This window comes from Notolepis coatsorum (assembly GCF_963971535.1).
Source record: "Notolepis coatsorum genome assembly, chromosome: 4".
In the NCBI taxonomy this organism is placed as follows: Eukaryota; Metazoa; Chordata; class Actinopteri; order Aulopiformes; family Paralepididae; genus Notolepis; species Notolepis coatsorum.
Window position 1 is genome coordinate 95,151,215 of NC_140168.1, and position 23,656 is coordinate 95,174,870.

General features: G+C 42.8%; 2 protein-coding genes across 2 annotated transcripts in view; one reads left to right on the plus strand and one right to left on the minus strand.

Moving 5' to 3' along the window:
* pex1 (peroxisomal biogenesis factor 1) overlaps window positions 1-18,477 on the minus strand; it is a 113,776-nt gene extending 95,299 nt beyond the window's left edge. The window contains exons 1-9 of the mRNA XM_084312037.1: window positions 18,356-18,477; window positions 17,996-18,139; window positions 16,054-16,158; window positions 13,332-13,483; window positions 12,268-12,372; window positions 8,462-8,649; window positions 7,990-8,247; window positions 2,228-2,366; window positions 1,467-1,613 (exon numbers count right to left, since the gene is read on the minus strand). Coding sequence (XP_084168163.1) covers window positions 1,467-1,613; window positions 2,228-2,366; window positions 7,990-8,247; window positions 8,462-8,649; window positions 12,268-12,372; window positions 13,332-13,483; window positions 16,054-16,158; window positions 17,996-18,139; window positions 18,356-18,422 — 1,305 coding nt within the window. The 5' untranslated portion in view covers window positions 18,423-18,477. The remainder of the gene's footprint in view (window positions 1-1,466; window positions 1,614-2,227; window positions 2,367-7,989; window positions 8,248-8,461; window positions 8,650-12,267; window positions 12,373-13,331; window positions 13,484-16,053; window positions 16,159-17,995; window positions 18,140-18,355) is intronic.
* On the plus strand, window positions 2,560-9,955 carry rbm48 (RNA binding motif protein 48; the record flags this gene model as incomplete). The annotated part of the gene is made up of 5 exons (XM_084312515.1): window positions 2,560-2,685; window positions 3,748-3,938; window positions 5,679-5,824; window positions 7,923-8,635; window positions 8,928-9,955. 5 exons carry the CDS (start codon window positions 2,560-2,562, stop codon window positions 8,988-8,990), a joined length of 1,239 nt encoding a protein of 412 aa, XP_084168641.1. The 3' UTR covers window positions 8,991-9,955.
* Window positions 18,478-23,656: the final 5,179 nt, after the last annotated feature.

Sequence of the window (23,656 nt, forward strand, 5' to 3'; positions counted from 1 at the left end):
AAACAAAAGTCACTAGTACGAATAAAAATAGCCTAAAAATAAAATACGGTCCTGGATATACATTTCCTATGTTATGTATATACATTCTAATATAAAATATACAGTAAAAATATACAGAAATATACAGTAAGTGTACGGTAAAAGTATACAATTGTACAATGTCGGTTTTAAAGTAAAAGTCCAGGAAGATGGTACTGTCACCCTGTGCTCAGTGATGAAATCATACAACATGTTAAGACAAACACCAGCTGGGCTAAGCAGCAGACTCAACATCTCACAGGGAGAACATCTAGATATGTGTGAGTGAGTGAGTGAGTGAGTGAGTGAGTGAGTGAGTGAGTGAGTGAGTGAGTGAGTGAGTGAGTGAGTGAGTGAGTGAGTGAGTGAGTGACAATCATTGTGGGTCTGAGTTGCTTTGCATTTGTCAATTGTATTAGTATAAAATATGTCCCAACATGTATACATTCAAAACAATGTCAGTATAAATATCTGCTATATTCCCTCTAAAACCATATAGGCCTCTCATCTTCAAGCAAGTGTAACAGTATAGCTTGCTAAACACGCATTAAGAGCGGGTAATCAAACCGGGCAACACTTGAACACACAGTACACATGTTATAAAGACACTCCACTTAAATACACAGACAAACAGCAAACACACAGACCATTGTGATTGATTGATTGATTGATTGATTGAAAATGTTATTAACAGATTGCAGAATGGGTACAATACAGTACGGCTCAATACACACAATTGTTAAGGGGATGCAGACCAGAGAAAGACTTTCGTCTTGTTTACATCAGGGTCCCCCATTTTCAATTCATCATAACATAATATGACATACAGGTAGACAGTACTGCTACATCTAGACATTTATGACATACACAATATCTTACATCCAGACATTTATGACATACAAATATACAGTACTGTTTAAGAGTTTCTAAAAGAGAATATATACATTTGAGGGGGAAGAAACTGTACATTAGAGGGGGGGGGTTGGACATTTACCGGGCCAGTTTCTAATTGCAGCCTCCCGTAGGTGCTCTTTTAGAGCGGTTTTGAAGGTGGGTAGGGATTCACATTATTTTACAGTAGGGCGTTCCACATTGTTGTGGCATAATTGCAAAACGTGTTTAGTCCCTTGTTTGGGCCGAATCTGGGTTGAACATGATTTGTGGAACTCCCTCTGGTGTTGTGGTCGTGGTATTCACTGACCTTTGGGAAGTATTTCGACATGTACATGGGTACCTTAGTGAGAACATTAGTGTGCGATAATGCCACCTAATGGTGGTGCGGTGTCTGTAGTTCTGAAAGGGACTCATCCAAGGGCTACAAGTATCACACAATATTCAGATATTATGAACTGGCTCAGACAGTAAGAAGCATTTTGTACAAAAGTATTCTGTACTTCTGTATGACAACTATTAAAGAAACTTGAAACTTGAAACTTGAACAGTCCCACCTGCTCTCCGTCCTTCAGGCCGAGCTTCTCTCCCAGTTGGCGACTCAGCTCGACCTTGTGGTCCCCCGTGTTGGAGGAGCCTCTGCTTGGAGTCCAACTGAGGAACACTGGGGGCCCATCGCCCCAGGACAGCTCCAACGCCTGGTTCTGTCACACACACACACACACACACACACACACACACACACACACACACACACACACACACACACACACACACACACACACACACACACACACACACACACACACACACACACACACACACACACACACACACACACACACACACACACACACACACACACACACACACACACACACACACACACACACACACACACACATTTGTATTACAGTATTAAATACTGTCTGACTTAGATTTGTGTCAGCTTTGAGGTCTGGAGATAAGAGTAAACTAATGTCAAGCGAGAAACAACACCAAACGATTCTGAGAAGACGGTGGTGTCGTCTGACTGTCAACTAGTAATAATCCTTTGCAAGCAAAACATGACGTCAGCCACCCTTGTATATATATTAACCAATATCACTGATAAGGAAATCAACCCTAACTTGACTGGCTTGGCTATTGATTGATTGATTGATTGAAAACTTTATTAACAGATTGCAGAATGGGTACAGTATACAGTACGGCTCAATACGACACAATTGTTAAGGGGGTGCAGACCAGAGAAATACTTTCGTCTTGTTTACATCAGGGTCCCCCATTTTCAATTCATCACAGCTATTAGCAAACGTACCTCGTGCAATGAAAGATGCGAGATCAGGTTAGAAGGGAGGTGAAGAAAGCAGTTTTTTGTGTTAATGTAAACCAGTGTGACGGGTTGAATGCCCTGGTTGCCAAACATAGCTGTAGTGCCCCTGAACCCTACTTGTGCTCTGCATGCAGGAGGAGGCTCTGACTCGGTGATCGGTGTGTTCTGTCTGTGTCGAGCCCAGGCCAGAGCAGCTGATGATGGAAAATAAAAGCTCTCGCAGAGCGACACAGTGTAACCGACGGTCCCTGTGACGCGACTGAACTCTTATTCTGAAGTGCAAAAGGCGGATGTTGATGGTTTGTTACAGCAGCAACATGGCGGCGCCTGTAAACAAGCGGAGCTGCTGGAGCCCTCCCGAGGTTTACAAACACCACGAACAGCGAAAAGTGTGCATCTCTCGACCAAAATACAGAGAGGGGAGGAGGTCTAAAGCAGTTAAGGTAAAGGATGTTCTCTACATACTTTAGGTTAAAGTACACACACACACACACCACGCAGTGGAGCTGGCTAACAACGTGTTACATCAATACAGCAGCCAGAAACCCAGAGGCTCTTGAGAGTATGAGATTAACCTTTTGGTGGTCTTGCAGTGCAATTATACATTATAATACTATTCAGTCCGCCTGGGACCCTGATGTAAACAAGACGAAAGTCTTTCTCTGGTCTCCATTGTGTGTATATTGAGCTGTACTGTATTGTACCCAGAATCTGCAATCTGTTAATACAATTTCCAATCAATCTGTTTTGATTGATTGAAAACTTTATTAACAGATTGCAGAATGGGTACAGTACAGCTCAATACATACAATTGTTAAGGGGATGCAGAGCAGAGAAAGACGTTTGTCTTGTTTACATTGGGGTCCCCGATTTTCAATTCATCATAACATGACATACAGATAGACAGTACTGCTACATCTATACATTTATGACATACCAGATTTGCAAATACAGTACTGTATTTGTACTGTACTGCACCTACTCCCCCTGTCTGGCTTTACTGACTAACATCCTCATCTTATTATGAATGAAAACTTTATTTAACAGATTGCAGAATGGGTACAATACAGTACGGCTCAATACACACAATTGTTAAGGGGATGCAGACCTGAGAAAGACGTTTGTCTTGTTTCCATCAGGGTCCCCCATTTTCAATATAGACATTTATGACATACACAACATACATGACATTTATGGCATAGGGACATATAGGTATTTAGTACTGATACATTTGTGACATAAACGGTATTCAAATATACAGTACTGTTACCCCTAGATCCTGACAGAGTATATACATATGATGGGGAGGGGACTGTACATTAGGAGGGGGTGGGTGGGTGGGAGAGAAATATACATACGGCGGGGAGGGAATATATACATGCGGTGGGGAGGAGACTGTCTATTAGGAGGTGGTGGGGGTTTTGGGCATTTACGGTGGCCAGTTTCGAATTGCAGCCTCCCGTAGGTGCTCTTTAAGATCTTATCTTTCTTGTGTATCCCTTCAGGTGTACACCATCAACTTGGAGTCCCGGTACCTGATGGTGCAGGGGGTTCCAGCCATTGGGGTGATGACGGAACTAGTCCAGCTCTGTGCCTTGTACGGTGCTGTGGAGGAATACAGGCCACTGGATGAGTACCCTGCTGAGCAATTCACGGAGGTCTACCTTGTCAAGTTCCAGAAACTCACCAGTGCAAGGTGAGTGATCCATCCCTGGGTTCTTAGATATACTGCTCCAGTGCAAGGTGAGTGATCCATCCCTGGGTTCTTAGATATACTGCTCCAGTGCAAGGTGAGTGATCCATCCCTGGGTTCTTAGATATACTGCTCCAGTGCAAGGTGAGTGAGCCATCCGTGGGTTCTTAGATCTTCTGCTCCAGTGCAAGGTGAGTGATCCATCCCTGGGTTCTTGGATATACTGCTCCAGTGCCCTTGCAAGTTAAAATAGACCTGGCCATAATTGTCGCTGAACTAGAATATTTTACAATTCATGTACTAGTACTAAACGTATACTGTATGTAGAGTAATGTGTACATAGCCTACTGTCTGTATGTGCTACTGCCTCTATAGACCACCGCAATACTTACGGTATTTTCAGCCCATGGGAGAGCGCGAGGGGGGGTAAAATGAATGAATGTTGATGAGAGCTGTGACTCTCATCAAGTGGTTGTAGCTACGGCTGTGGGGGTGCTGGAGACATGATCCAATAGACTTTTTTTTTTTATACGCCCGAGTCTCCTGAACACTGAGAGACCAACCACAAGGCGATCGGCACTCTCTCGGTCGTGCTATAGTCACTTTTCCGCACCTACTCCCCCAACCTCCACATTCGCAGATTGCCCAGGGAGTCTCTCTGGATTGTCCAGACACACACTATAAGCTCTGTAATTTTGTCTCTTAAAGGGGAACTCCAACATTTTGGGAAATTAGCTTATTTAACATCTTCCCTGGAGTTAGACAAGAAGATACATACCTTTTTTGTCTCTGTGCGTGCATTTAGCTTTGGGAACAGACGCCACGTGGTGAATACACAGGTCACAACATGTTTACATGAACGTTTTGGAGTTGTATTTGGAGTGTATTCTGCAATCTGTTAATAAACTTTTCAATCAATCAATCAAACTATACACTGTAAGGCACTGTAAGGCTCCGGATCTGCCTCACTTCCAGTGATGAAGCTAAGCTATGCTAACGGAGCGTCTGTTCCCAAAGCTAAATGCACGCACGCACAGAGACAAAAAAGGTATGTATCTTCTTGTCTAACTCCAGGGAAGATGTTAAATAAGCTAATTTCCCAAAATGTTGGAGTTCCCCTTTAAGACGTGTTGTGGAATATTTAAATGACAGTAAGCTGTAGGAATTTCAGATCGAGTCAGTTTGTATAAAAATATAGAACATAGTTTATTTCTGCCTCCATAGCCATAGAGAAAGTGATCAGTTTATCATCAGAGACACATGTTGTACACACAAAGCTTCTGACCACAAAGTGACAAAGAGCTCTGATCAGAACGTACATTAATACATAACTGAAATGACGTACATTAGACACCAGATATGACAAGAAAGGTAAACAAGTATTATGCCCCAGTTAGAGAATCATAACAAGCCTTGGCTAGGGTTTATGTTATGGCTCCACACTAGAACTGAAAGAGATATCTCCTAACCTTGGTTCGTTGTTAAGAGCCACTGTCAGACTGTAGCCTAGTGTCTGGGTTGTAGCTAGTTGACCTATATTAACTAGTCAAGGCTATCCGAGATAGAATATGTATTTCAACACAGATCTATAATGACATTTCCCTCACAGACGTGTCAAGTTCAAGTGGTCTTTATTATACCCGAGAGGGACATTAAAAATGGCAGCAGCAACCATGTTATATTCCTCCTGTACATTCATTTGATTTAGCAAACAGTTTTTGATTCTGCCAAACTCTGTATCAGGGCAGCCAAACGACAGATGGATGAGAAGAGTTTCTACGGCGGCATTCTGCACGTGTGCTACGTCCCTGAACACGAGACTGTGGAAGACACCAGGCTGAAACTGCAAGACAGGCGGCGATATGTGACGAGGACTGCTCAAAATAAAGGTAGCTTGGGGCGCCAGGGTGGCGCACCACGTAGCTGCGCTGCAGTGCAAGGCGGACGTCCTGGGTTCGACTCCCGGACCTGGAGACCTTTGCCGCATGTCTTTCCCCCCACGTCTTCTCCAAGTTCTCCCAACCTTCCTCTCTGTCGGGCCTGTCCGATAATAAAGCAGTAAAATGCCAAAGAAAATAAAAAAATAAAAAATAAATAAATAAAGGAAGCTTGCTACAGTTCACATCAAATAGATCGGCATCACTGATACACAGAAGCGCCGTGCCCATTCAAACTGAGGGGCATGTGCCCCACCAGATTCTTGATATCTGGATTATTTTATATTTAAAATAAATTGTATTACTATAATTGTTTTAATATGTAGTTATGATCATTTTATATTATGAAGTAAAACGCATTCTGCTAATTATGTCATAGATCATACCTCAAAAAGCCACACACCCTCTTTCCCTATGGTATTAAGTTTCTTTCTCCAAGAGTTGCAGCACTCTCATGTGCATCGGAGGAGAGGAAATGTAGGTTACAGCTACATCTAAGCTGGTTTGCCTCTTACTTGAGGGAGAGAACTTTCTCGGTGGCTGTGGGTCCTTTTAAATCTGACCCCACCCCCCTCTCATGTGGGGTACCACCGGGATCGGTGCTAGGACCACTCCTTTTTCGCCATTTACATGCTTCCCCTAGGCCTCCTCATCAATAAATTCACCGGCATTAAATACCACTGCTTCGCAGACGACATACAACTACTCTGCTCTTTTAAGCCCGACAATTTGGAGAAACTCAGCCTTCTCCAGGAGTGCCTGCTCGGCATTGAGAGCTGGATGGGGAGTAACTTCCTCCAGTTAAATGCAAAAAAAACTGAGGTGCTGATCGTAGCAGCTGAAAAGACTGCAGCTAGAGTGGCCACTCACTTAGGGTCCCTTAAAGACAACATATGTCCCCACCTGAGAAACCTGGGTGTTGTCTTCGACCAGGCCATGAACCTAGACAAACATGTCAAAACACTCACCTGCTTCTTTCACCTCAGAAACATTGCAAAACTACGCACCATCATATCTCACTCTGAACTAGAATTGTCCGTGCATGCTTTTATTTCCTCTAGGCTTGACTACGGCAACTCACTTTTCACCTGTCTCACCAAATAATCCACAGACAAACTACAAATGGTCCAAAATGCTGCAGCCAGGCTACTCACAAGGTCAAAAAAATCATGTCACATCACTCCCATTCTGGTATCCCTGCACTGGCTCCCGGTACACTATAGAATTCACTTCAAAGTCCTCACTTTCACTTTCAGAGCACTCCACGGTCAGGCCCCTATCTACATCACTGAACTCATCCATCCCTACACCAACACCCGCTGACTCAGATCTGCCGATCAGCACCTCCTGGTGGTCCCCAGGTCCAGGCTGAAAACAAGGGGTGATCGAGCCTTCGAGGTGACAGCACCAAGGCTCTGGAACGCTCTCCCCCTGGTCCTGCAAACTGCCCCCTCTGAAAACTCTTTAAAAAAAAAAAACTAAAAACACATTTGTTCAGACAGGCCTTTGGTCATACATAGGCACTTTTTCTTGTCCTCACTGTTCCTATAGTTTTAATTAGTGAATCATGATTTTATCCAAATTCTTTTATTCTACTTTTTTATCTGGTTTCACTGTTTTTTAACTGCTGTCTGTTGTTGTTGTCATTTATTTCTGATTTTGTTTTGTTGTGTTTTTTATATTAAGCTGTAGTGTAAAGCACCCTGTGCATTCGTGCTGTGAAGGGTACTATATAAATAAAAGTCATTCATTCATTCATACAGCATTAACGGTGGTGCTGAAGTGGTTAGTAGTACGAGTCCCTGTGCCTTCATATGTGCCAGGCGGCACAGGAAAATATATGCAAAAATAAAAGTGGCCTTTGATATCCCCCCCCCTAATTGTGACCATCCACAATTTTGGCTTGCATGATACCCCTGCTCATACAGACACATGAAAATACTGTTGAATTTGTATTTGACATTCGTTATGCAATGAGAACTGTTAATTATTTTTCATTGGGTTATGTTTTTTTTAATGATTCCTTAAAAAGAAAATGTCTTCTCTTCAGCGAGAGAAAAGGAGCAGAGGGAGGAAGGGACCGAGGAAGGGACCAAGGAGCCCATGCGGCCTGTCACGGCCTCGAAGAGAGCCCCTTGGAGGGCTGAACCGGCCTCTGAGAGAGCCCCTTGGAGGGCTGAACCGGTCCCGGAGAGGGCCCCTTGGAGGGCTGAACCGGTCCCGGAGAGGGCCCCTTGGAGGGCTGAACCGGTCCCGGAGAGGGCCCCTTGGAGGGCTGAACCGGTCCCTGGCGACAGCAGCGCTGGAGAGCCTTCAAGCATCGGCCGCTATTCTGACTTTCCTCTGTTGCCGCTGCCTCCTCGAGAAGATCACCACTATAGACATAACGCAACACAAAGGACCATGCCCACGGAAGACAAAATGGGGACACTTCACAGTGCCATCGTCATGGATACAAAACAGCAGCCAGCCGCACAGAGTTCGAGCTCGGGACAACAAGCCTCTTCTAATGGAGAGGGAGGCACGGGAAGCGGAGCCGTGGCGCTCCAGGCTCCCGCTGTGCCCCGCTTTGTGCCAAGGACCGCACACTTGGAGATCAGGAAACGTAGGCTGGAGACAACCGAGAAGGACCACTCTGTGATCGGTGTCTCGGGAGAAGACGAGCCGCTGATTGGACCAAAGCTTCCAGAACCGCCTAAAACGGACATGGAGGACGAATCGCTGAACACAACGGCCAACCGGATCAGAAACGCCATGAAGAAGGTATCCCTGATTTTCTGATATGAAATAGAGAGGGAAAAAATTGCTTAAAAGAACACGCCAACATTTTGGGAAATTAGCTTACCGTCTTCTCCAGGGAAAGACAAGAAGATAGATAGCTTTCTACTGAACGCACAGAGAGGAAACTGGTATCTATCTTCTTGTCTCTCTGGAGAAGACGATAAGCTAATTTCCTAAAATGTTGGCGTGTTCCTTTTAGTCTTCACAGAAAAAACTCAAAACATTTCCTGCCAATCTTATCTAATGAGAAATCTTTATTTGTCATTGTTCTTAGGTGGCAGCAATTCCTGACGTCAAACCAGTGGAGAAAAAGACAAAACCACGTCGTAGGATTTGATGAAGATCTTACATTGTAATTAAGACAATTTAGACTGATGTTGTAAAGGCATTGGTCATTTGTTTTATTCATACACTTTGCATCAGAATTGGAGCAGTTATTTTGATATGAAATACGAAATAAAAAAACAAGATATGAGTTCCTCAGTGTTTCTGTGGATCTCGAAATGCATGCTGCTCAAACGCCATTGTGACCTGTAACAGAAGAAGTAAAATATAGAACAGAATAATTGATCTAGATTATATTCAATAACAATAATTTAACTAGAACTGTCCGTGCATGCTTTTATTTCCTCTAGGCTTGACTACTGCAACTCACTTTTCACCTGTCTCACCAAATAATCCACAGACAAACTACAAATGGTCCAAAATGCTGCAGCCAGGCTACTCACAAGGTCAAAAAAATCATGTCACATGCATCACTCCCATTCTGGTATCCCTGCACTGGCTCCCGGTACACTATAGATTCACTTCAAAGTCCTCACTTTCACTTTCAGAGCACTCCACGGTCAGGGCCCTATCTACATCACTGAACTCATCCATCCCTACACCAACACCCGCTGACTCAGATCTGCCGATCAGCACCTCCTGGTGGTCCCCAGGTCCAGGCTGAAAACAAGGGGTGATCGAGCCTTCGAGGTGACAGCACCAAGGCTCTGGAACGCTCTCCCCCTGGTCCTGCAAACTGCCCCCTCTGTAAACTCTTTTAAAAAAACAACTAAAAACACATTTGTTCAGACAGGCCTTTGGTCATACATAGGCACTTTTTCTTGTCCTCACTGTTCCTATAGTTTTAATTGGTGACTCATGATTTTATCCAAATTCTTTTATTCTACTTTTTTATCTGGTTTCACTGTTCACACACACTGCCACAATCTTGACCGGCAACATCACCTCCTGGTTTGGGAATAGCACTGCACAAGACCGAAGCAGACTACAAAGAGTGACACGTTCAGCCGAACACACAATTGGAGGGGGGCTCCCCACCCTCCAGAACATTTACAACAAGCGTTGCAAGGGCAAGGCTAAGAGAATCATTAAAGACTCCAGTCACCCGAACAACTGCCTCTTTGAACTGCTGCGGTCAGGCAAGCGATACCGGAGTCTCAAGGCGAGCACAGAAAGACTCAGAAGAAGCTTCTATCCCCAGGCCATCAGGCTGCTAAACGAACAATGAACACTACACAACAACAACCACCAAACGCACATAGCACACACATCCACACGCACACACTCACTTTAAACAAACACACTGTAGCACCCACTCCACACACTTTATAGCACACACCCACTTTAAACAAACACACTGTAGCACCCACTCCCCACACTTTATATTTATTGATGAAGGATTGCACTACAACCCGTACACCTTACTGTAAATTGTACCTAAATTGTACCTCATCCCATTTCTGCTTTGCACTATATAGTACTGTACATTAGTACACTGCATAGTATTGTATATTATATGGTAACTCAGAACATTGTACATATGTCTATACCGAACACTGTGACCTCATTTTCTTCTTCTAAATTACATGCTATACTATGTTATTTGATACTATCTTGTCTAGCACAGTCTCTGGAGCGTAACAGTAAGAAGCATTTTGTATGAAAGTATTCTGTACTTCTGTATGACAACTATTAAAGAAACTTGAAACTTGCTATAGACCAGGGGTTCTCAACCTTTCTGCTGCCAAGGCACCCCTGTGTCCAATAAAATATTCCAGGGCACCCCTACCTACACACGATAAAGACTTTTCCGGTCCTGTCTTTTTTGCTACAATGATGACAAAAGTGCTTGCTTTCAAAATAACGTTTATGAAACCGGGAAACGCATTTGTGTGTATATGCAGGCTATATAATGCATTATTAGCAGGCGTTTCAGGTCTAAATGGCTTAGTTAGTACTGTTGACATTACACTGCTTTTAGTAGTAAATCAAATGGCATATATTTTTTTATAAAATTACAGAAATGTATCACCTGTTGCAGCTGCACTGTCTTCCATAAAAAGTGCATATTTGGATAAGTGTGACCATTTCTCAAACAGAAAATCATGTATTTCTTTTAAATACAGAAAAGGATCACCAAGTTACCATTTCTCAAAAAATATAAATAAATACAGAAAATAAGCACTCGTTCACTCAGTGGACATTTCTAGCTCAATGCGAGGTCTGCTGCTGGCTAATAATACGGTCAATACGTGGGGAGATCTTTGACAAGGCAACACGCATGTCATCGTCAAGGCTCAACTTGGCCCTATATTTTGTTTTCAGAGCTGTCATGGATGAAAAGCCAGCTTCACACAGATATGTGGTGCTGAATGGTATCAACACCTTAACTGCTGCATCATCATGAGATACTTGGTACTCAGCTCCACACTCAGACCAACATGTTTCCAGGGGCACTTCACTGAAACAAACTCTCCAGGTGGTATCGGATGAGATTTCAATGAGTTCTTCCAAGAGTTTGGATGGGGATGTGTCAGGAAGCTTTGTCTCAATGTTGTCTGTAAAGGGGTTCTTTATCCAGAGTAACTCTGTGATCCTTTTCTGTATTTTATTAAATAATGATTTAATAAATTATGCAGTGCAATGCAGCCGTCCCGGGTTAGACTCCTGGACCCGGTGACCTTTGCCGAATGTCTTCCCCCATATCTCTCTCCCATCCTTCCTCTCTGCCGGACTTGTCCAATAAACAAATGAAAAAGCTACCACAAACAAATAATGATTTTCTGTTTTTGAGAAATGGTCAAACTTATCCAAATATGGTATTTTCATGGAAGACTTTAGTGAAAATTTTCTGTAATCATATTAAAAAATATATATATATATATTTTTATTTTTTGAGAAATCTCAAGGCACCCCTGGCAGCTCTCTGAGGCACCCTAGTGTGCCGCGGCACCCCTGTTGAGAACCACTGCTATAGACGACATTCAGCCACTAAATGCCGCACTAGAGCACCAGCATGTCATTTATCCAATCGGGTGCATTCCATGTAAACAACAACATTCATTTTGGACCCGCCAATTTTTTAAATAAATATGAATCATAAATAAATAAATTGATAAATTCATGGATCAATATTTTGGGGGGGGGGGGCAATACTTTTATTCTGCACCTTTCTAAAAAGCTCTGTGGATGTATTATAAAAAAAGGTATAATAATAATAATAACTACATAAAATTGTATCTTATAGCTCCTTTAACTTAAAGGGGGAAAAAATATCAAAAACCATTCACTATTGTGTGTCAACAGTTTTTTCTTTACTTCATAATTACCTTAGCATCAGGGAGGCAGGGTCCAAAAGCTTCCAGCAACAGATCCTCCTCTCTCACCGACTTCTCAAAGTCTGCGTACGAGATCCTGCTGTCGTGGTCATGGTCCTGTCAACAAAGACTGTTTATTACATCAGCGTGGGGGGGTGGGGGTCATGTGAGTAGCTTTGTGGGTGCTCTGGTCACTTCATCTTATTTGTATTTCTAGATTTCATTTTCCACATCCTAGTTGTGGAAAACTTTTTTATTTATTTTTTTTATTCAATGATGACAAAGAAATGGTCCCCAAAAGCATGGTGTTCCGCCCGGATTGGGTGTAGTTTTGCAGGACGTAGTGGTGTACGCTAACAAACTACACTGAATAATAGATGCATTCAATATGAGGTTATTTGTGCAGATTTGTGGTGGAAGAAGTACACCGTTGTTTTTCTTAAAAGTAGAGAAGTATTTGCTTTTGAATGTACTTAAGTATCTAAAGTAAAAGTACACATTCTACATGGCGTTTCCGTATCCATGAGGTTGTGTTAAAGTGGTGTGTGGTCCAGTTATGCTGATTACGTTCCTCTTGAAGTTGACAGGCTTCAAATGTGAAAGTATATAATCTTCATATTTTCTTTTTATATATTATGATTTCTATGCAAAAATCCTTTTCTTCAAAGTAACTAGTAACTGATGGGTTCAGATAAATGTAGTGGAGTGAAAAGTACAATATTTCCCTTGAAATGCAGTGGAGTAAAAGTTCCATAAAATGAAAATACTCGCATAAAGTAAAAGTAGCTTGAAATTGTACTTAAGTACAGTACTAGTAAAAAGACTCGTTTACTTTCCACCACTGGATGTATGTCATATGTGAACGGTTTGTGCAGATGTATGTCACGTCACATAATATACTATTACAGTATTCGCATCAGGAACACACAGCACTCTGTGACCCCACCCCCAGGTGAAACGCCGTGTTTTCAGGGAGACCCGCCCTGCTACAAAGAAGGGTGAAACACCGTGTTTTCAGGGAGACCCGCCCTGCTACAGAGAAGGGGTGAGTGATGAAGAGTAACTCTGCCACTCACCATTATCTTGAGAGCGATCTCCACCAGGTCTTTGACTCCCTCATCGGGGTCTTCCTCGTGGGGCTGTTTGATCAGACAGTCCTTCAGCATGAGAAACATCTCCTCCCTGGAGATGTAACCGTCCCCGTTCAGGTCATATACGTGGAAGCAGTCTGAGACACACGCAAACGGAGAACATTCATTTATTTAACATGACAACATTATGGGAAATTAGCTTACCGTCTTCTCCAGAGAGAGACAAGAAGATGATTTTTTTTTGTAAAAATAAAAGATGGATACCATACCAGTTTCCTCTCTGTGCGTTCAGTAGAAAGCTATCCGGCTGCAAGCTAGCCTAGCTTAGCACAATGAATGGCAGCAAACAGTACCGGTTAGCCTAGCTTAAACTTCGGGAGAGGTGTTGCCTAGACTAACCAGTACTGTCCGCTTCCATTCATTGTGCTAAGCTAGGCTAACGTGCAGCCAGATAGCTTTCTACTGAACGCACAGAGAGGAAACTGGTATCTATCTACTTGTCTCTCTCTGGAGCGAATACTGTATATGATTCCCATAATGTTGGCTATCTTTCTACCAGTCGGTTGTAGCCAGCGTCCTCTTTTTTGCTGTGGTGTGCTGGGGGGGCAACATCAACTCGAGGGACTCCAGCAAGCTGAACAAGCTGGTTGAGAAGGCTAGCTCAGTAGTGGGTGGTGAGCTGGATAACCTAGAGGTGGTGGCTGAGAGGAGGATGAGGAAAAAGCTAGAAGCCATCCTTGAGAACCCCTCTCACCCCCTCTACGAGGAGCTAGCCAGAATGAAGAGTACGTTCAGCCTAAGACTCATCCCCCCCCCCGACACACCACAAACCGCCTGGGACGGTCCTTTATACCGGCATCAGGCTCTACAACAAAGGGCTCGGGCGGCCGGATCGGCCGGTTCTGCTGCCAGAGCGATCATCACTGTCACAACTCAGGACTTGAGAACTAGAGACTCACATCACCGTACCGACTATCTTGTTTCTTTGCACTAAAGACTCAACTATCTTGTGTTTGTACTTTTTATATTACTATATTGTATTTGTATCTATACCTTAAGTATCTATAGTGTATATAGATACTGGACTGTATAGGACTGTGAAGCTATGCATCCCCCACCCTGTATTCCCCCCCCCATGCTGCTTTGACACCCGAATTTCCCCAAGGGGATCAATAAAGGATTCTTATCTTATAAGAGTGTGTGTGGAGGCTAGGGATGTAGCCGTCCTCGCCCAGGTCATATACATCGAAGCAGTTTGAGACACACAAGCGGAGAACAGGACATCAGCTTGTTGTTTGTGTGTGTGTCAGTGTTGTAGTCGAGTCACTAAATCTCGAGTCTCGAGTCCCCATTACCCTAGTCCGAGTCATCAAGGCTGAGTCCACTCCACTCTGGCAGTCAAAGAGCTGACGTACAAATAAAAAAAGGTCTACATTATAGTTTATTTACTTTGTGACACAATAGCCAAACAAATACACTAGCGATCAATATCTTATGCCAAATGATTAGGGCCTATTAAATTTTTTTTTATTTATAAATAACTCATCAATGAACAAGTCGGAGTCCTCGTCTGCACCTTCCGAGTCCGAATGCAGTCAATGCTGCTCAAGTCCGAGTCATCAGTGTTTAAGTCCCAAGTCGAGTCACATGTCCTGAAAATCACTCCAGGACTCTGACTTGAGTACTACGACACTGGTGTGTGTGTACCATCAGGGGGGTACCATGGAGGCCAACGATAAACACATGTTAATATACTGTATGTGTTAAGCATGTTTGACGAGGACCCATTCGTGGAGCACGGGAAGCCCTTCATTCCGACAGCCATCAGACTATGTAACACCTCACTGAGCAGAGTGACAGCCATCAGACTGTATAACACCTCACTGAGCAGAGTGACAGCCATCAGACTGTATAACACCTCACTGAGCAGAGTGACAGCCATCAGACTGTATAACACCTCACTGAGCAGAGTGACAGCCATCAGACTGTATAACACCTCACTGAGCAGAGTGACAGCCATCAGACTGTATAACACCTCACTGAGCAGAGTGACAGCCATCAGACTGTATAACACCTCACTGAGCAGAGTGACAGCCATCAGACTATGTAACGCCTCACTGAGCACAGAGTGACAGCCATCAGACTGTATAACACCTCACTGAGCAGAGTGACAGCCATCAGACTATGTAACGCCTCACTGAGCACAGAGTGACAGCCATCAGACTATGTAACGCCTCACTGAGCACAGAGTGACAGTACAACTCTGGCAAATCTTCCTGGACTTTTACTTTTTAAACCGATGTTTTATAATTTTACACTTATTACTGTACATTTTACTGTATATTTTTGGCTGTATATTTTAGAATGTATATACATATCTCAGAATGTATATCCCTATTTTATTCTTATTCGTTATTTTTGACTACCTAAGTGTTCACTGTGAGCGATCTGTAGTGCTGAATGTCCCTCTAGATCAATAAAGTACTTCTATTCTATTCTATTCTATTCTATTCTATTCACTTCTTCAGGGGCCCAGTCATTTCTGTGTTTGGGCCTGGTCACATACCAGCCTCCATCAGCCTGTAACTCTGTGTGTGTGTGTGTGTGTGTGTGTGTGTGGTTGGTCGGACCCCACAAGGACAAGGAAATCAATGGAATGTCCCCACAAGGCATGGAAACCTCGAAAGTAAAGAGAAACAAACGTTACATTTCATTTTTTCCTCCAAGGTCCCACGTAGGAAGATGGCCAGTCCCTCGAGCCACTCTCTCACACAGACATAACCGGTGTTGTCTTTATCGAAGGCATGGAAGACTAGGAGAAAAGACATCATCGTTAACGACAGGACAGAACGGAGACTTTCCCATGTGCCTTGTCCTCTAAGCCGCGGCTTCCGTTTCTGCTATGCAGTGAATCGTGTTTAGCTTAAAGGAACACGCCAACATCATGGGAAATGCACTTACTGTCTGAAGATACTAATTTCCTCTGTGCATTCAGTAGAAAGCTATCCAGCTGCAAGATAACCTAGCTTAGCACAAATTAATGGAAGCAGAGACGGACCAGCTAACCTAGCTTAGCACAAATGAATGGAAGCAGAGACGGACCAGCTAACCTAGCTTAGCACAAATTAATGGAAGCAGAGACGGACCAGCTAACCTAGCTTAGCACAAATTAATGGAAGCAGAGACGGACCAGCTAACCTAGCTTAGCACAAATTAATGGAAGCGGAGACGGACCAGCTAACCTAGCTTAGCACAAATTAATGGAAGCAGAGACGGACCAGCTAACCTAGCTCAGCACAAATTAATGGTAGCCGAGACGGACCAGCTAACCTAGCTTAGCACAAATTAATGGAAGCAGAGACGGACCAGCTAACCTAGCTTAGCACAAATTAATGGAAGCAGAGACGGACCAGCTAACCTAGCTCAGCACAAATTAATGGAAGCCGCGACGGACCAGCTCACCTAGCTGTTGGCCAAAAACACCTCTGCCGAAGTTTTAAGCTAGGCTAGCTGGTCCGTATCTGCTTCCATTCATTTGTACTAGTGTGCAGCTGGATAGCTTTCTACTGAACGAGCGGAGAGAAATTTGGTATTCATCTTCTTGTCCGACTCTGGGGATGACTGTAAGCACATTTCCCATAATGTCGGCGTGTTCCTTTAAATGTTTTAAAATCTTAATCATACTACAATTTTGCAATGATTGAATTACAATAGCAACTTATTTTGTTTGCTTTTTAAACCTGTACATATTTACAGAAACTGTGACAGTGGCTCAGGAGGTAGAGAGCAGGGGTCGTTTGGTAATCATCAGAAGGTTTCCGGTTCGATTCCGGCTCCTCCCAGCAGCACGTCGTAGTGCCATTGAGCAAGACACTTACTTAACCCATTTAAACCTACCATTATAGAATTTCGCCTGGAACCTTTTAGTATTTTGTAAATTGTCAAAGAATGTCCTAGGAGTAAGTGCTTTTGCCCCTTTTTCCTTATTACTTAATATTTCAATATCTGGCAGTTATTTAACATTACTGTATGATATAATTGTGTATTAAATCAAATCAAATGTATTTGTAAGGCCCGACAACACACGTTAATGTCCCCATGGGCCGGACAAGTCTTCTTTAAACAAGTCAAGAAGAAACATAACAATAAGTCAAGAACAAAATAAGAACACCATAAGGTCCAACAAATTTAAAATAAATGCAAATAAATGAATGCATTTATTAACCCCCAACTTCTCCCGTGAGCAGGTTGGCACTTGTAAAGCGCTTTGGATACATGCAGTCCATTTACCGTTTAGGACAAGTTGGGTATAGTAGGTATTTATTTAGACAACTGAACAAACACAGATCACATGAGTATTTGCTTTGTCAGGGATAGAAACGAAAAGCCGAGACTTATTTCCATCGTTGTCCCTGGAGTCAAGGATGCTTGATTCATACACACACACAACTCATTCTGTAATCATTACAGTAATATTTCACAATCATTACATTTGATAGTAATAATGGCACACAATCATTAATTAATACAAACATGCGCATTTGTTGAGACATGTAACTATAGCCTTGAGACATAAAGTGTGTGTATTCCCAAGGGATTGAGTGCCTTGCTCAACGGCATCAAAAAAGGGCAGTGGACGCCTACTGTACCTCTATCCATCATCATGTCATCGGTCATTCCGAAGGTGTTGTGCAATATGTTTCTGAACCCCCCTCTGTCCAGGCCGTGCGCCGTGTGGTCCCCCAACAGGCCGTGGAACAGTCGGATCAGACACCCCGCCTCCGTCTTGTTGACTTGTAAAAGAATAACAGTGTCAGTCAGACCGTGTTATTGACGTTATTATTAATAGAGTAAGAGTAACAGAAGGCACAATGCACAGTTGGCCACAACAACAGCTGCTTAATTTATCTAGCTAACATTATTACAAATTAGCTGTTGCTAACGTTAGCTGATGCACACAATAGCAACGCAAGTGGCTATATGGTCGAAAACTCGAAATCAACACTTACACTGTTTCACTTGTTTGGCCAGAGTCTCGGCGAGGTTTTGTATCAGCTTCTTGTTCACAGCAGACATTTCTCACGGTCGAAAAAAAGAATAGAGCGTAAGTTACTGCAAACAGATAGACGGGCTTCAACCTTCCAACAACAAAAACGTGCAAATGTTGACATCCGTCTCCATGGCAACTCCAATCCACGTGGGTCTGTGTGTAAACTCGGATGTTCAGCTGCACGCTCCTTTCTGGAAGAGTAGCAGCAAAGTGGCTCCATAAAAACATCTCCCGCTGGAGAACCAGTACCAGTCTGGATCTATTGAAATGTACAGATGCGATACGATGCAATGCAACTTGCAAATAAATACAAATATAGGACTGTAAACACAACCTATGAAAATGTCCTATTATCCAGATGCCAGTGCGACACTCACCCTTTCCATAAAAATCTAAATAATTCATATTATAATCACTTCCATTATCCCTGAAGACTATACAAGAGATACGCTGCTTGCTTGGTTCCAATGTCTACAAAATCAACATTGGATTTAAAGACACATTTCATTTTGGTATCAAAATAAGTTGATAGTCATCAGTCAGGACTGTGTTTACGGTACATTGCAAACCGCTAAAACAATCACTTTAAACAAAATGTCACTTTAAATAATGGAAAAGTCACTTTAAAGGAAGGAGGTATTGTATAGTATAGTTTAGATAAATTAAGAGTTAAAATTGTAAATTGTATAGTAGTGTACATAGGAACCAGTTTCTCAGGAACTTAGCATGTATTTTTTTTATCATGCATATCTTGTGTCTTACCTATTTTATTTTTTCTATGCTTATTTTTATTATTGTATTTTGCACAATCGATGCAGGCATGACCACCCGCATTTCACTGTATGCCCTGGTATAATGTATGTGACAAATAAACCTCTTGATTCTTGATAAGTGTGATCAAAGTCACTCGTTTCTCCTGTGTTCTGGGGTGACACACTCCACAGAGAGTTGGAGGTTGACGACTAAGTCACTGGTCACTCCAGGGAGAGTGTAATATTGGAGGTTGACCGTCGGCTAAGTCACTGGTCACTCCAGGGAGAGTGTAATATTGGAGGTTGACCGTCGGCTAAGTCACTGGTCACTCCAGGGAGTGTAATATTGGAGGTTGACCGTCGGCTAAGTCAATGGTCACTCCAGGGAGAGTGTAATATTGGAGGTTGACCGTCGGCTAAGTCACTGGTCACTCCAGGGAGAGTGTAATATTGTAGGTTGACCGTCGGCTAAGTCACTGGTCACTCCAGGGAGTGTAATATTGTAGGTTGACCGTCGGCTAAGTCACTGGTCACTCCAGGGAGAGTGTAATATTGGAGGTTGACCGTCGGCTAAGTCAATGGTCACTCCAGGGAGAGTGTAATATTGGAAGTTGACGGCTAAGTCACTGGTCACTCCAGGGAGAGTGTAATATTGGAAGTTGACGGCTAAGTCAATGGTCACTCCAGGGAGAGTGTAATATTGGAGGTTGACCGTCGGCTAAGTCACTGGTCACTCCAGGGAGAGTGTAATATTGGAAGTTGACGGCTAAGTCAATGGTCACTCCAGGGAGAGTGTAATATTGGAGGTTGACCGTCGGCTAAGTCACTGGTCACTCCAGGGAGAGTGTAATATTGGAGGTTGACGGCTAAGTCACTGGTCACTCCAGGGAGAGTGTAATATTGTAGGTTGACCGTCGGCTAAGTCACTGGTCACTCCAGGGAGAGTGTAATATTGTAGGTTGATGGCTAAGTCACTGGTCACTCCAGGGAGAGTGTAATATTGGAGGTTGATGGCTAAGTCACTGGTCACTCCAGGGAGAGTGTAATATCGGAGGTTGACGGTGTCATGGAAATATTATCATGTCATTATAGATTTGTGTTGAAATACATATTCTATCATACATATTCGACTAGTTTAATATAGGTCAACTAGCAGAGCTCAAAGACACTAGGGGGCGACAGTCTGGCTGATGTTCTTAAAACAACCTCAAGGGCCGGGATAGATAGACATTTCCAAGTAAATCACATCTTGTTCTTTTCTTGTTTAATCTTGACTCCAGTTTGTCTCAGGGACGAGAAACCCTCAGACCTTCTGAGATCTTGTTTTTTATCTTCTCTTCTATGTTAAATCTATGTTTACCTGTTTGGTCATCTTAATGTACGTCATGACATGTTCAGTGATGTATTTAATTGTACGTCTGACCAGGGTTCTGTCTCACTTTCTGGTCAGACGCTTGTGTACACTTGGTCTCTGATTAGCAACTGAGCACTTTCACTGTGATCACAATGAATACATCCATGTTCATTTTTTACAACTCGACTCAATCAGAATTACTCAGCTAATCGTTTCTTCTCTTAGAGTAATTTCCACGACAACGGCTAAATCACACCGGGTAAGAGAAATGAAAATATGAAACGGTGATATTTTAAGTGGGAATGAACGAATGTTATTTTTATTTTTGTGTCACCATCCAAATGGCCATCCCACATGGGAGTACATGACACACAATTACAACAACATTTAAGACACAGTCTTCACGGTCACTTAGCATAATAATAATAATTATAATAATAGACTTGAGGTAACGAGTATAATACAGAACCTTCAGTTATACAACCTGTGTTTTCTAAGTGTCCAAGCTTTATCTAAATAATCCACAAAGGCAAATGTTTCCTTCTCGCAGTAACGTTTAAGTATTTCTGAGTCTTAAACAGTATAAGACTAAATGTATTTTGTTTTCAATTTCATTTAGCCCACATAAATAATAAAACCTATCCTGTTCTTTAGTGCCAACATGACATCCAGTTTCCAAAGGTAAAGGCAATATTCCAGACCTAATATAGAATGAGGACATTTAAAAGTATTCTGTAAACACATACTGTATGTCTTTGGATAATGACCACTCTTTCTTTTCGATCATACTTTTGAGCAGGGGTGTAAAGTACTTGAGTAATTGTACTTCGTTAAAATACCTAAGGACTGTAGTGTTTTTGGGGATTTGTACTTTACTCAAGTATTATTAGGTTTTTTTTTGTATCCACTTTTTCTCCCCATTTTCTATTTTTCTCCCATCCCAATTTCGTAGTATCAAATTCTTCCCTCCCGTCTTGAACGTTGCTAGACTATGCCTCCCACTGGTCGGCTGTAGTGAGGACAGAAGCCTTGCATCATGTGTCCCCTCCGGTACACGAGGAGGCAGCCTGTCGCATCTTTTCACCGCAGCAGCTCGAACTCTGTGGCGAGGAGTAACGCGTGGGAGGCTCACGCTGCCCCCGCTACTTCCTGCTTCCGCCGCACCGGCGTCACCAAACCGACCTGTAGGAGTCGCTGTCCACAACATCCAATCCCCACCCACCGGCTTTCCCACCCTCTAACACTTGCCAATTGTGTTAGTATGAACGACCGGCCAGCCGGTAGCAACGCCGAGAGCTGGGCTTGAACCCAGCGTCTCCTGCGTTAGTGGCGAGCGCCTTGCCCACTGCGCCAATCAGCCGCCTCCGAGTATTATTAGGTTTGTATACTTATACTCAATTACATTTCAGAGGGACAAAAAAACATACTTTTACTCCTTACATTTAAAATGACCTACAAAGTACAAATCTCACAGGTCCAACCATTTTAATTAGTATATTTGTTTCTCTGACCGAACTAACGGTAACGTTATTAATCCTGCGGCCGCACTTTATTTAAAAACAGCAAATCAAATCCCCATCAATGGAAAATTAACCCGCCCATACCCATACTGATTGGTCTTTGTGCAAGACTAGAAAGCGGGATCTTTGATTAAACACCTGCTAGCAGAAGAATAGACAGTCAGAAAAAAGTTTTAACTTTTGTACATTTAAAAGTAGAAACTTTTTTTTACTTTTACTCAAGTGTGTTTTTAGCCAGATACTCTGACTTTTACTTGAGTACGATTTTAAGACGGTACCCATACTTTCACTTAAGTATAATTTCTGGGTACTTTTTACACCCCTGCTTTTGGGTCAATGCATCAACTAGAATAGAATCCGTAACGCGGTCAAACAGTGACCTCTAGGCACTAGGTACTGGTACTGCACTTTGTTTACATTATTTAGTTTTGGTCCGATGTGTGGGTTGGAGTTGAGTGGGGATAGGGGGGGGGGGGGGGGGGGTGCTACTGCTGGCCACACCTCAGGCTCTTCCAAGAGAGGTCCGGGGGGAATTCACAGTATAATATTAAGTTACTTAACTTCAACCCACACCCATCAAACCAAGACAGAAAATGTAAACAAAGTGCAATACCATGCAAGGCTCTCTCGTCGTCGCCGTCAACTAAAGACACACTTCTTCAATCAGTATCTGAAATGAAAAAAAAACCGAACCTTCTTATTGTCATGCACTCTTCCTAATATACTAACATACACTCAGGTCTTAACACTTTGATGAACATTGTTACTCAGCTGATAAGAGTTGTACCCTTCCTACTAACTTGTCGTACAAAACTTGCAAGTCGCTTTGGATAAACGTGTCAGCTAAATGACTGATGTAATGTAGAGGGCACTGTTTGACGACATTACTGATTCTACCTTTTAAGGGCAAGTAAAATGCATGGACTAACTTTTCTAGAGAGCCAGATTAAAAGTCTCCTGGTGATCTTTTAGAAACTCTGTCTCTTTGTATATCTTGTATGTCATAAATGTCTGGATGTAACAGTACTGTTTATCTGTATGTCGTGTATATCATAAATGTCATTATGAATTGAAAATGGGGGACCCTGATGTAAACAAGACGAAAGTCTTTCTCTGGTCTGCATCCCCTTAACACTTTCAATGCCAACAACGAGATATCTTGTTTGTTCATGCCGACCGTTCATTGCCAACGACGAGAGATCTAGTTTTTTTTTAATTAGCAATTTGAATTCATATTTCATCAATCTAGTCTCACGTTAGTGCTGCAAACTCTCTGAGCTCCATTGGGAAAATACCGCCCCCTATCGTCTCTCCCTGTTGTATTGCACCCCTTTGGAATGAATTGAATGAAACACATGGTAAAAAAAAAAAATCCTGCTTCCTCATTTTACTTCTCGGGCAAGTCACCCGAGAGGATCGGATTCATTGTGGACCATCAGAACAGCGTGGAATACATATTTCCAGTACCCAGCGTTGGATCAATAAACACGATCGATATTTGGAATGGCGATCAGGAATTGGAATAATCTTTTTGGAGAACATCTGATCTGAGGTAAGGAATCTATTTTACCAGTCTTAGGATAATCAGACCTTTTTTCACAGAGATATCAACGTGTGCCCTATGTGTGTGTGTG